The sequence below is a fragment of the Salmo trutta genome, chromosome 21 (genome assembly GCF_901001165.1).
Source record: "Salmo trutta chromosome 21, fSalTru1.1, whole genome shotgun sequence".
NCBI lineage: Eukaryota > Metazoa > Chordata > Actinopteri > Salmoniformes > Salmonidae > Salmo > Salmo trutta.
In genome coordinates, this window is record NC_042977.1 from 34,764,988 (window position 1) to 34,779,322 (window position 14,335).

At 43.4% G+C, this 14,335-nt stretch overlaps 1 protein-coding gene across 1 annotated transcript in view; it reads left to right on the plus strand.

Annotated features, from left to right (window-relative positions):
- The window catches only part of zyg11l (zyg-11 family member, cell cycle regulator, like), a 32,021-nt gene extending 19,242 nt beyond the window's left edge, over positions 1–12,779 (plus strand). The window contains exons 6-14 of the mRNA XM_029705339.1: positions 6,455–6,519; positions 6,654–6,753; positions 6,953–7,003; positions 8,051–8,212; positions 8,297–8,344; positions 8,931–9,131; positions 9,225–9,277; positions 11,831–11,928; positions 12,149–12,779. Coding sequence (XP_029561199.1) covers positions 6,455–6,519; positions 6,654–6,753; positions 6,953–7,003; positions 8,051–8,212; positions 8,297–8,344; positions 8,931–9,131; positions 9,225–9,277; positions 11,831–11,928; positions 12,149–12,339 — 969 coding nt within the window. The 3' untranslated portion in view covers positions 12,340–12,779. The remainder of the gene's footprint in view (positions 1–6,454; positions 6,520–6,653; positions 6,754–6,952; positions 7,004–8,050; positions 8,213–8,296; positions 8,345–8,930; positions 9,132–9,224; positions 9,278–11,830; positions 11,929–12,148) is intronic.
- Positions 12,780–14,335: the final 1,556 nt, after the last annotated feature.

Here is a 14,335-nt window from a genome sequence, read left to right on the forward strand (position 1 = left end):
TGATGAGTATTTTTGTAAATTGTTGTGCTGATTCACCGGCAGTTTTGGAGGAAAAATATTTTCTGAACATCACGCGTCAATGTAATTATTTTTTTTTTAATATAAATAAGAACTTTATCGAACAAAACATACATGTATTGTGTAACATTGAGTCCTAGGAGTGTCATCTGATGAAGATCGTCAAAGGTTAGTGCCTAAGTTTAGTTGTATTTATGGTTTTTGTGACCCCTCTCCTGCTTGGAAAATGGCTGTGTGGTTTTTCTTGTGTTGGCACTGTCCTAACATAATCTAACTTTATGGTTTCGCCGTAAAGCCTTTTTGAAATCGGACAATATGTTTGGATTAAGGAGAGGTTTATCTTTTAAATGGTGTAAAATAGTTGTATGTTTGAGAACTTTGAATTAGGACATTTTGTAGTTTTGAATTTGGCACTCTGTTTTTTTACTGGCTGTTGAATAGTGTGAACCGTGGGTGGGACGGTAGCGTCCCACGCAGCCCTGAGAAGTTAAATAATAAACAAGTAATTGGTTGTGAAGCCAGGTGTGATAAGACAACGACAGAACAAATGGAAAATGAAAAGTGGATTGGCGGTGGCTAGAAAGCCGGTGACGTCGAACGCCGCCCGAACAAGGAGAGGGACCGACTTCGGCGGAAGTCGTGACATTATCGGCAGACTCAACAGCCTTGGTTTCTCAAATGACTGCCACGCCTGGTTCACCAACTACTTCTCAGATAGAGTTTAGTGTGTCAAATCGGAGGGCCTGTTGTCCGGAACTCTGGCAGTCTCTATGGGGGTACCACAGGGTTCAATTCTCGGGCCGACCCTTTTCTCTGTATATATCAATGATGCCGCTCTTGCTGCGGGTGATTCCTTGATCCACCTTTACGCAGACGACACCATTCTGTATACATCTGGTCCTTCTTTGGACACTGTGTTGACAAACCTCCAAACAAGCTTCAATGCCATACAACACTCCTTCCGTGTTCTCCAACTGCTCTTAAACGCTAATAAAACTAAATGCATGCTCTTCAACCGATCGCTGCCCGCACCTGCCCGCCCGACTAGCATCACTACTCTGGACGGTTCTGACTTGGAATATGTGGACAACTACAAATACCTAGGTGTCTGGCTAGACTGTAAGCTCTCCTTCCAGACTCATATTAAGCATCTCCAATCCAAAATTAAATCTAGAATCGGCTTCCTATTTCGCAACAAAGAATCCTTCACTCACGCTGCCAAACATAGTCATTTTTACGAGGGTATCCTACCAATCCTCGACTTCGGCGTTGTCATTTACAAAATAGCCTCCAATACTCTACTCAGCAAACTGGATGCAGTCTATCACAGTGCCATCCGTTTTATCACCAAAGCCCCATATACCACCCACCACTGCGACCTGTCTGCTCTCGTCGGCTGGCCCTTGCTACATGTTCGTCACCAGACCCACTGGCTCCAAGTCATCTATAAGTCTTTGCTAGGTAAAGCTCCGCCTTATCTCAGCTCACTGGGCACCATAACAACACCCACCCGTAGCATGCGCTCCAGCAGGTATATCTCACTGGTCACCCCCAAAGCCAACACTTCCTTTGGCCGCCTATCCTTCCAGTTCTCTGCTGCCAATGACTGGAACGAATTGCAAAAATCTATGAAGTTGGAGACTTATATCTCCCTCACTAACTTTAAGCATCAGCTATCTGAGCAGCTCACCGATCGCTGCAGCTGTACACAACCCATCTGTAAATAGCCCATCCAACTACCCACCTCATCCCCTAATTGTTTTTATTTACTTTTTTTTGCTCTTTTGCACACCAGTATTTCTACCTGCACATCATCATCTGCACATCTATCACTCCAGTGTTAGTTTGCAAAATGTTAATTACTTCGCTACTATGGCCTATTTATTGCCTTACCTCCTTACTCCATTTGCACACACTGTATATAGATTTTTCTATTGTTATTGACTGTACTTTTGTTTATCACATGTGTAACGCTGTTGTTTTTTTGTCGCAATGCTTTGCTTTATCTTGGCCAGGTCGCAGTTGTAAACGAGAACTTGTTCTCAACTGGCCTACCTGGTTAAATAAAGGTGAAATAAAAAAATGTGCCATTGGAACACAGGAGTGATGGTTGCTGAAATACTTTAAATGCTTTATTATCCAAATGTAAAGCATATACTGTACAGTACTGTATATCTTCATCAGCATCTTTATGCTTTAGTTAATAAAATAATAATAAAAATACTCTTTCAAAATGCAGATGTTGATTTAGTTATGGATCCATAACGAATTACTATGGGAATAAATATCACTGATTTACAGAAATATTGGAACAAAGTTGTCTAATGAAGGCAAACAATTTAGAATCGTCCAATCCTCTTAGGCTGTAGCCTACTCCCAACCGTCACGTTGTACAGCGCCATATTTTCCATTCCATCCTAACGGAAACACTGAGGGTTTATTTTTTATTTTTTCTTGGAATAGAAGCACCATAATATTAATCAAATGAATTAAGCCAAATTTCTTGAAATCAGTCCCATATACTATGTTATTACAAAAAAAGTTTTGAATTATCTGGTAATGCCAATATGGAATACTATCAAATGCTTCTGAAAGATGCCCTCTGGTGGTCAAACTAGCACTAACTTGCATTAACAGAAAAAATGGCTGACAATTAGATTATGTGCCACAGAATGCTGCAGCAGCCCGCAAGGTGTGCTGCAGTATGACACACCTTTTAAAGGAGCAACCACTGTACTTCTCGAGCCGTTCAAGAATTACCTTCATGAAAGGGTTGCTACCTACATTTATGAGCACAAGGATCTCACTCTTGCGAAAGCTGCAGTTCTTGCAGATGAGTTTGTGTTGACACATAAAGCTACCTTCACAAACAAAGCACTCAGTAGTTATCCATACGTAAAAAGCAATCCAAAGAAGTCACTTCTTACTGCAAGATTCCAGTCTTTTTCTACAGTGCCCAAAGATAAAGATTGGCAGAAAACTGTTTTTTCATATCCGCCAGTTTGTCATTGAGAAAGGACACATTGCCGTGAGAAAGGAGACATCGGCTCTGTGTCCTAAGTTGAAATAGAAAAATAAGCGGGAGAAAAAGCCATTTCTTCTTGTGGGAGCACTCCAGCCCATTAAGTCTCTGGTTGGGACTGATGTATCTCCTAAACAAGATTTTGGATCAGATGTGTATGAACCCTTTGTTTCAGATGAGTTTGTGTCTCTGCAGAGTGGCGATGCTGTTAAGCAGCCGGTGAAGATACTGTGAGAAAATGGGGAAGCCCAGTCCTTCATTTTGGAGGGTGTTTTGCCTTTGTTGGTGCAAGGCGTGGAGATGGGTTATATGGAGGTTCCGTTGTATAATGTGGAACTTGAGTCTGGTCTTATTTCTGGTTCTGTCGTCGTTGGGGTGAGGACTAGTCTACCGGTGATGGAGGTCTCATTCATTTTGGGAAACAATTTGTATGGAGGGAAGGTCGTGCCAAGTCCTGTCAATCGTAAAGAACCCAGAGTAGAGGAACCTGATGTTATCAGAAAAGTACCCTAGAGTGTTCCCAGCATGTGCGGTTACATATACTATGTCTAAGAAAATCACCAGGAGCAAGTCTAGTGTTGAGGAGGATGTCAGCGATCCCACAATGGTCAATCTATCTGAGACATTTATGAGTGATCCTGATTTCAGTAAACCTCCTGAGTTGACCTCTCCTTTGAAAACCCCAAAGGTGAGCGAGTTTGTAGGACCACTGAAGGAAGAGAGGGTCCCTACAGTTGATACAATGTTTAGGAAGCAGTTGATTGCGGAACAGATTAACCTGTCCGGGAACGTGGGACGCTTGCGTCCCACCCTAGTCAACAGCCAGTGGAATCGCGTCACTCGAAATACAAATACCTCTATATGCTATAACTTCAATTTCTCAAACATATGACTATTTTACACCATTTTATAGATACACCTCTCCTGAATCGAACCACGTTGTCTGATTTCAAAAAGGCTTTACAGCAAAAGCAAAACATTAGATTATGTTAGGAGAGTACCCTGCCAAAAAAAATCACACTGCCATTTTCAAAGCAACTAGTATGCATCACAAATACCCAAAACACAGCTAAATGCAGCACTAACCTTTGACAATCTTCATCAGATGACACTCCTAGGACATCATGTTACACAATACATGCATTTTTTGTTCGATAAAGTTCATATTTATATATAAAAACAGCATTTTACATCGGCGCGTGACGTTCAGAAAATATTTTCCCTCAAATGCTTCCGGTGAATCAGCGCTACAATTTACAAAATTACTATTCGAAAACATTGTTAAAATGTAATATTGTCATTCAAAGAATTATAGATTAACATCTCGTGAATGCAACCGCATTGCCAGATTTAAAAATAACTTTACTGGGAAATCACACTTTGCAATAAACGACGTGGTATGCTCAGAAAAATAGGCTAGGCGATACATGTTAGCGCCATCTTGGAACCATCTAAAATCAAATATACTATTGTAAATATTCCCTTACCTTTGATTATCTTCATCAGAAGGCACTTCCAGGAATCCCAGGTCCACAACAAATGTAGTTTTGTTCGAAAAAGTTAATAATTTATGTCCCAATAGTTCCTTCTTGTTAGCGCGTTCCGAAGGCTACTCATAATGTACTGAAGCACGCGGGACTTGTCGTCACGAATGTGCAAAAAATATATATTTACGTTCGTACAAACATGTCAAACGTTGTATAACATAAATCTTTAGGGCCTTTTTCAACTAGAGCTTCAATAATATTCAAGGCGGACGATTGCATTGTCTTACTAAACGTTTCGGAACAAAAGGGTTCCCATGGGCGCCCGCGTCATAGTAGTAATGGCCCTCCCCCTGTGACCAACTTCCCAAGCCTCTCTTTGGGTCAGTTTCTACCATAGAAGACTCAAACCACTTTGTAAAGACTGTTGACATCTAGTGGAAGCCTTAGGAAGTGCTAAATGATTAATAAGTCCCTGTGTGTTTCAATGGCAAAGCTTGAAAGTGATTCCACACATCAGATTTCCACTTCCTGTTAGGATTTGTCTCAGGGTTTTGACTGCCATATGAGTTCTGTTATACTCACAGACACCATTCAAACAGTTTAGGAAACTTTAGAGTGTTTTCTATCCAAATCTATTATATGCATATTCTAGTTACTGGGCAGGAGTAGTAACCAGATTAACTCGGGTACATTTTTTATCCGGCCGTGCAAATACTGCCCCCTATCCCCAACAGGTTAAAGATGTTTAACTCTCCCCTCTTTTTGCTGAGATGTGTCCAGAGGTGCAGTTTTAGGAAGTTCGCGTGGGTTACTTTGACAGAGATGGTGTTCTAATGAGGACATGGCATTCTCACACCACTTCTGGGCAAGACGATTGGCCCAGTGTATCTCAAATTGTAGTTCCAATTACGCTTTGACTGTATCTTGTGTAACTTCTTCTAGCCTGGTCTGAAACAAGATGGCGTGTCTTACTATAAATCTTGTTATGTTTGCCAACACATGGGTGAACCAAACCAAGCTGTGCCAGTTGCCACTTTGCATTCCTGCTTTTGACCAACCTTTCAGCAGGGTTCTGGTGGATTGTGTTGGTCCTTTGCCCAAACCAAAGAGTTTCTGGTGGGTTGTGTTGGTCCTTTGCCCCAACCAAAGAGTTTCTGGTGGGTTGTGTTGGTCCTTTGCCCCAACCAAAGAGTTTCTGGTGGATTGTGTTGGTCCTTTGTCCAAACCAAAGAGTTTCTGTTAACCATTATGTGCACTGTCTCTCGTTTCCCTGAGGCTATTCCACTCAGGAAAATCACCAGAGGAAAATTACTACGGATATTGCAGGAGTTTCCACTTGAGATCGGATATGTCCGTGGTAAGGGCAACATGGTTGCTGATTGTCTTTCAAGGGTGGGCATTTGATATGTTTTGTGTTTTGCATTTAGCCAGTGTGTAGCCCAAGCTCACAATTTATTTTGACTGCACGTTTTGATATTTTGGAGATTAGTTTTGTTTGGTTGCGCTCATTCAAAGGGGATGAGAGATATAGAATCATATGTGATTTTACCTGTTTCTCAACTTGTGAGTTTTAGTATTCTGTCTGTAATAAAGCCCTTTTGTGAGGAAAAACTCATTCTGATTGGCTGGGCCTGGTTCCCCAGTGGGTGGACCTGGCTGCCAAGTGGGTGGGCCTATGCCCACCCATGGCTGCACCCCTGCCCAGTCATGTGAAATCCATAGATTAGGGCCTAATTTATTTATTTCAATTGACTGATTTCCTTAAATGAACTGTAACTTTGTTGCATGTTGCGTTTATATTTTTTGTTCAGTATATTTATTTATTTATTTATTTATGCATTATGTGGTGATGTTTTGCTGATGAGTTTCCTGAAAGGGACACAATAAATAATTATTATAACCACAGCCCGTGCTTCCCCCTTTCCAGTTACAGAAGAACTGCCTGCTGGTGCTCTGCAGTGACACCATCCTTCAGGACGTCCCTTTTGACAGGTCAGTCTGTCCATAGCCTGGTGAATTGAAATCAATCTAAATCAATTAAATTGAAACCTTGAGTTATGTGTGCAGATCTTAAGTTAGGGTTAAGTCCTAGGTGTTATAGGATCTCACTGCTGTGTCCCTGTCAGGTTCAAAGCAGCCAAGCTGGTGATGAACTGGCTCAGCGGTCACGTGGACCGGACCCTGCAGAGGATGGCTGTGGCCGTCATCTCCATACTAGTGGCCAAAGTAGGTCCCCACCCTTTTTTAAATGCATTATTTCCTCAACCTTAACATCTCCATACAAGTTGGCAGAGCAGTTCACCCCATACCCCCCATGGACCTGAATTCTTGACTGGGAATAGGGTTGATGTACTGGACTCCATGGGCAGTTGGCCGTGGCTTATGTTGCTAAGATCATTTGTTGAAACAGTTTGTCTCTCTGCAGCTGTCCACAGAGCAGACCACACAGCTGGGGGCTGATATATTTGTTATGAAGGTAAGAAATCCGTATCCCTCCATTTTCCTCTCTCCCTCGCTTCACCTTTATCTCTCTACCCCTCACCTCTCCTTTATCTCTCTACCCCTCACCTCTCCTTTATCTCTCTCCCCCTCACCTCACCTTTATCTCTCCCCCTCTCCCCCTCACCTCACCTTTATCTCTCTCCCTCTCCCCTCACCTTTATCTCTCTCCCTTTCCCCTCACCTTTATCTCTCCCCCTCACCTTTATCTCTCTCTATCTCTCTCCCCCTCACCTTTATCTCTCTCTTTCTCTCTCCCCCTCACCTTTTGCTTTCTCCCCCTCACCTTCTCTTTTCCTTCCCCCCTCACCTCATCTCACCCTCCCCCCTCACCTCATCTCACCCCCCCTCCCTCATCTCACCCCCCCACTTCATTTCACCCTCACCCCCACCTCATCTTACACTCTTCCTCTCCTCATCTCACCCCCTTCCCCCCTCACCTCATCCTCTCCCCCCACCTTATCTCACCCCTCCCCCCTCACCTGATCTCACCCCCTTCCCCCCTCACCTCACCCTCTCCCCCCACCTCATCTCACCCTCCCCCCTCACCTCACCCTCTCCCCCCACCTCATCTCACCCTCCCCCTCACCTGATCTCACCCTCTTCCCCCCCTCACCTCACCGTCTCCCCCCCACCTCATTTCATCCTCCCCCCACCTCATCTTACCCTCTTCCTCCCCTCACCTCACCCTCTCCCCCCTAACCTCATCTCATCCTCTTCCCCCCTAACCTCATCTCACCCTTTCTCTCCCTCCCCCTTCACCTCACCTCTCTCTCCTCTCTCTCCCCTTCACCTGACCCCTCTTCCTCTCTCCCTCACCTCTATCTCTCCTCCTCTCTCCTTCTCCTTCTCTCTCTCTCTCTCTCTCCCCCTGACTCCTCTCTCTCTATTCCTCTCTTCCCCCTCACCTCTATCTCTCCTCCTCTCTCTCACCCTCCTCTCTGTCCACCTCGCCTCTCTCTCTCTCTCTCTCTCTCTCTCTCTCTCTCTCTCCATCTCTTTCTCTCCGTCTTACCTCTAACAGCAGCTGCTGGGTATAGTGCAACAGAAAGCCATGGCAGGAGTAGTGGACTCCACTCTGAAGTTTGCCCTGAGTGCTCTGTGGAACCTGACTGATGAGACACCCACTGCCTCGCGACACTTCATCCAGTGTCAGGGCCTGGAGCTGTACGAGGAAGTGCTGGAGGTAGGAGAAGCGCACACACACACACATTTATAGTTGAAATAGTGGAACCATTCAATGAATTGTCCTCTCCCTCTTGCCTTGCAGACCTACTCTTCTGAATCTTCTATACAGCAGAAAGTTCTAGGTCTTCTGGTAGGTCTTTCTGTTTCAACATGTTGCAGTTGTTTGTTTGTGTATGTCAGTGCTCTGATTTTCTACATTATCATTGTGCATATTATTTACATGTGTTACCCTTTGGGTTGTATGCTCAAGTCATAATTGCACAGAGAAAATGCATGTTTCTGTAATCAAAACAACTTCTGTTTTGTTTGAGCCAGTAAAGATAAACAAGGGACAGACACAACCACATCATAAAAAGTGGAAGCATTTATCTGTTGAGGGTCCATGGTGTTCTGTCTGCCTCCACCCTGCGCCTGGGTTCATTAGGGCACACCACAGACAAACATTTCAAAGCATTTGTAATAGGATCAGATAGTACATCCCTATTTTACTCTGTTTGGGAGCGTTTTCTTCTGGGAGCGTTTTCTTCATTTCTACTGAACACTACTCAGGGCCAGTATTTATAAAGCATTTCAGAGTGAGAGTGCTGATGTAGGATCAGTTTTGTGTTTCAGATCATAATGAATATGATTATATGGACAGGGGGACCTGCTCCTAGTTCAGCACTCCTACTCTGAGTCGCTTGATGAGTATGGTTCCTGGTCTCTCTGTGGTCCAGAACAACATAGCAGAGGTGGAGGAGCTGCAGGCAGACATGATGCAGGAGGACATGTTGGAGCATGTAGTGACCCTGCTCCAGGGGCCCCAGGTGGAGGTGGGGGTCAGCTACTTTGCCGGGGGCATCCTGGCCCACCTCACCTCCAGACAGGATGCATGGACCCTAGACCAGGGGCTCCGACAAACCATACTGGAACAGCTGGTACAGTGTGTGTGTGTGTGTGTGGTGTGTGTGCATATCAGTGTTCTCTTAAGTGTTTTCTTTACTCCAATTACCTGTCTTTACTTTCTACAGCATGCTGCCATACTGACCTGGGCCCTCCCTGAGCGTGAGATGGTGTCCTACAGGTAAGACTGACTGCCTGTCTGTCTGTCTGAGCTACTCAGAGAAGCCATATAAATCATATATCTGATCAGGTCTTCATCTCTCTCTGGTCCCCTCTCTCTTTCTCTCTCTGTTCCTCTCTTTCTCTCTCTGTTCCTCTCTCTCTCTCTCTTCCTTTCTCTCTCTCTCTCTCTCTCTCTCTCTCTCTCTCTCTCTCTCTCTCTCTTTCTCTCTCTGTTCCTCTCTCTCTCTCTTCTCTTCTCTCTCTCTCTCTCTCTCTCTCTCTCTCTCTCTCTCTCTCTCTCTCTCTGTCTCTCTCTTTGTTCCTCTCTCTCAATTCAATTTGCTTTATTGGCATGACGTAACAATGTACATATTGCCAAAGCTTACCTTGGATATTTACAATATTAAGATAATAAGAATCAAAATTGTCAATGGGACAACAGTAACAACAATAACCAAGGGTCAAAATAACCATACAATGAACAATAATAATAATCATACAGTAGAGGACATGTGCAGGTTGGTTGGTCTGTCAGACACTGTCCCTCATCTTATGGCAGGCAGCAATGTAGTGCGCTGCCAACACACAGCTCTCTGCGTCCTCCCCCAACAAGACGGGTAGCCTATTCTCATCAGAGAGTTATTTCAAACCCTGAATAAGGGTTTCAAATGTGAGGAAATTACACTCTCTAATTGTTTTATATTTTTTACATTTTGTCAGGAAATGCAGCTCCGTCTCAGGTTCTGCTGTGGTGCAGTGGTTGCACAGCCTTTCCTCTACAGGGAGCCAGGTTTTCCTGTGTCTACCCTTCTCAATGGCAAGGTTGTGCTCACTGAGCCTGTACTTTGTCAAGGTTTTTCTACGGTTTTGATCAGTAACCATGGTCAAATAGTTTGCCACGGTGTACTGTCGATTTAGGGCCAGATAGCACTGCATTTTGCTTTGTGCTTGTGTTTCCCAATAAGCAATGTAGTTTTGTTTTGACTGTGTTGTAATTTGGTTTATTCTGATTGATTGGATGTTCTGGTCCTGAAGCTTCAGTGTGTTAGTAGAACAGGTTTGTGAACTCAGCCCCAGGACCAGCTGGATGAGGGGACTCTTTTCTTTGCTCGGCTCTTGGCATTGCAAGGCTTAGTATTGATATGAGCGAAGGTCACTGTATTTCAGATTTCCAAAACGTATTTGCTATTTTTTTTGTTTTTATTATTAGTGGATATTGGCCTAATTCTGCCCTGCATGCATTGTTTGTAGTTTTCCTCTGGACATGTAGGAGAATCTTACAGAACTCTGCATGCAGGGTTTCAATGAGGTGTTTGTCCCATTTGGTGAAATCTTGTTTTGCAAGTGGACCCCACACCTCGCTGCCATAAAGTGCAATTGGTTCAATGACACATTCAATTAGTTTTAGCCAAATTTTAATAGGAATTTCAATTTGAATTTGTTTTTTAATGGCGTAGAATGCCCTGCATGCTTTCTCTCTCAGTTCATTCACTGCCTCATTAAGGTGTCCAGTTGAGCTTATTTTTAAACCTTAGTAATTGTAGTGTGGGCAGTACTCTATATATTGTGTACCAATTGAGAACTTTGGTCTTAATTCCCTGAGATCTGGATCTTCTCTGGAAAATCATTATTTTCATCTTTTTGGGGTTTACTGCCAGGGCCCAGGTCTGGCAGTACTGCTCTAGCAGGTCCAGGCTCTGCTGTAGGCCATGTGCTGTGGGTGACAGCAGGCATAGGTCCTCTGCGAAGAGTAGGCATTTAACCTCTGAATTGTGGAGACTAACACCAGGGGCTGAGGATTTTTTATTTTTTTTATGTAAATATTGAAGAGTACAGGGCTCAGATTGAAACCCTGGCGAAGGCCCCACCCCTGGTTAAAGAATTCTGTTATTTTCTTGGCAATTTTAATGCTGCACGTATTGCCAGTATACATTGATTTAATTATGTCATATGTTTTACCCCCTACACCACTTTCAATGACTTTGTAGAACAGTCTTGTATGCCAAATGTAATCAAATACTTTTTGAAGTCGATAAAGCAAGCGTATATTTTGGTATTATTCTGGTGGACATGTTTATCAGGGTGTGTAGGGTGTAAATATGATCAGTCGTGCGATGTTTTGGCATAAATCCAATTTGGCTTTTACTCTTTCTCTCTCTGTTCCTCTCTCTCTTCCTCTCCCTTTCTCTGTTCCTCTCTCTTCCTCTCCCTTTCTCTGTTCCTCTCTCTCTGTTCCTCTCTCTCTCTCTCTCTCTCTCTCTCTCTCTCTCTCTCTCTCTCTCTCTCTCTCTCTCTCTCTCTCTCTCTCTCTCTGTTCATCTCTCTCTCTCGCTCTCTCTCTGTTCCTCTCTCTGTTCCCCTCTCTGTCTCGCTTTCTTTCTCTGTTTCTCTCTCTGTTCCTCTCTCTCTCTCTGTTCCTCTCTCTCTCTGTTCCTCTCTCTCTCTCTCTCTCTCTCTCTCTCTCTCTTTCTGTTAATCTCTCTGTTAATCTCTCTCTCTCGCACTGTTCATCTCTCTCTGTTCATCTCTCTTTCTCTCCCTTCCTCCTTACTTATTTCCCTTCCTCCCTCAGGTCGTTCCGGCCATTCTTCTCCCTGCTTCAGACCTCTCAGCCTGCTGGAGTGCAGCTATGGGCTGTCTGGGCTATGCGTCTCGTCTGCACTCAGAACGGTGAGGGGGGGTGTGTGTCATTTACAGTACATGGTATCATTTGGGGAACTATTTCAATAACTTGAAGATAGCTGTAAGATACTGTGCTGTAGGCACATGCATAGTCCTTTGATCACATAGAATGTGTGTGGCCTGAGGAGGTGTTCTCTCACTAGTTGGTCTATGTTATTGAGGTGCTTTAAATGCATTGTATATAATGTGTGATTATATTTTATTCCAGGTGTGCAGTACTGCCATATGCTCCAGGTGGAGGGGGCAGTGGAACTCCTGAAGACCTTGTCCTTTGACCTTGACACCCACAGCAACGTCAGAGGGATGGCAGAGAGCATCCTGGGTATGGTGGAGCGCCACCAGACCACCAGCAATCCCCTGAGAACACAGACAGAAAAGGGACATCATGGGAGGTCATGATGGATCTGTGACCCTTGACCCCTTAGTCACAGGTGGGAGGAGGATTTTTTTTCTTAATTGGGTATTAGGAAAGTGTGTGTTTAAATATAAATTGGATATCTGACATCTCTCTTTCTGTGTACAGTCTACTATATGTATTTTATAGTAGTTGCATTGGTGGGAATTAGGTAAATAAATATATATTAATATATTTGTTTAAATGCTCAGAAAGACACTTTTTGGCATCAGACTCCTCAATACATAGCTGTAGAAATAATTTTTCAACAACAACATTCTAAAAAATCACTGGAGTTGTTCTAGAAGTAAGTGACCTGGATAACTGCATAGTTGCTGCTTTTAAAAAGAATAGCAGAGCTATTTTTAGTTGAGATAATTAAAACAACTTTCAAAGAGACTAGAATAATCAGCTCTCCTAATTAAACAGGAATGTAACAACAAACCGTTGTACTGTGTGTTTGGAGTTTAAAATCCAGTCTCTGTCACCAGAGGGCTCTGAGGTGCTGCGTTGCTGAGTCTATACCGATGATGTATATAAACCATCATTATGTGATTTGCGTAACAAATCACATAATGAGGTGCATGGAGGTGCATGGACTCATTCTGTGTGCAATAATAGTGTTTAACATGATTTTTGAATGACTACATCATCTCTGTGCCCCACACATACAAATATCTGTAAGGTCCCTCAGTCGAGGAGTGAATTTTAAACACAGATTCAACCACAAAGACCAAGGAGGTTTTCAACCACAAAAACCAGGGAGGTTTTCAACCACAATGATCAGGGAGGTGTACAACCACAAAGACCAGGGAGGTTTTCAACCACAAAGACCAGGGATGTTTTCAACCACAAAGACCAGGGATGTTTTCAACCACAAAGACCAGGGAGGTTTTCAACCACAAAGACCAGGGAGGTTTTCAACCACAAAGACCAGGGATGTTTTCAACCACAAAGACCAGGGATGTTTTCAACCACAAAGACCAGGGATGTTTTCAACCACAAAGACCAGGGATGTTTTCAACCACAAAGACCAGGGATGTTTTCAACCACAAAGACCAGGGATGTTTTCCAATGCCTCTCAAAGAAGGGCACCTATTGGTAAAAATTAAAAAAGCAGACATTGAATCTACCTTTGAGCATGGTGAAGTTATTAATTACACTTTGGATGGTGTATCAATACACCCAGTCATCACAAAGATACAGGCGTTCCTTCCTAACTCAGTTACCGGAGAGGAAGGAAACCGCTTAGGGATTTCACCATGAAGCCAATGGTGACTTTAAAACAGTTAGAGTTTAATGGCTGTGATAGGAGAAAACTGAGGATGGATCAACAACATTGTAGTTACTCCACAATATCAACCTAAATGACAGAGTGAAAAGAAGGAAGCTTGTACAGAATAAATATATTCCAAAACATGCATCCTATTTGCAATAAGGCAGTAAAGTAAAACTGAAAAAAATGTTGCAAAGAAATTAACTTTATGTTCTGAATACAAAGCATTATGTTTGGGGCAAACACAACACATCACTGAATACCATTATTTAGATTTTCAAGCATGGTGGTGGCTGCATCATGTTATGGGTATGCTTGTCATTAGCAAGGACTTTGGAGTTTTTTTAGGATGAAAATAAATGGAATAGAGCTAAGCACAGGAAAAATCCGAGAGGAAAACCTGGTTCAGTTTGCTCTCCAACAGACACTTGGAGACAAATTCACCTTTCAGCAGGGCAATAATCTAAATCACAAGGCAAAATATACACAGGAGTTTCTTACCAAGACAACATTGAATGTTCCTGTGTGGCCTAGTTAAAGGGGAGGAGTGCCAAGATGGAGGCATGGTGGCTTTAACACAGTGCCCCTATCAGTCATCTAGTGTATATATAAGTCATTGGTCTATACCGGTCTCCACTCTCCTGTCAGAGGATGTGGCTGCCTCTGCACTCTATTCGCAGTCGGTGTTCCAATTCATCCCATAGGTGTTCGATGGGGTTGAGGTC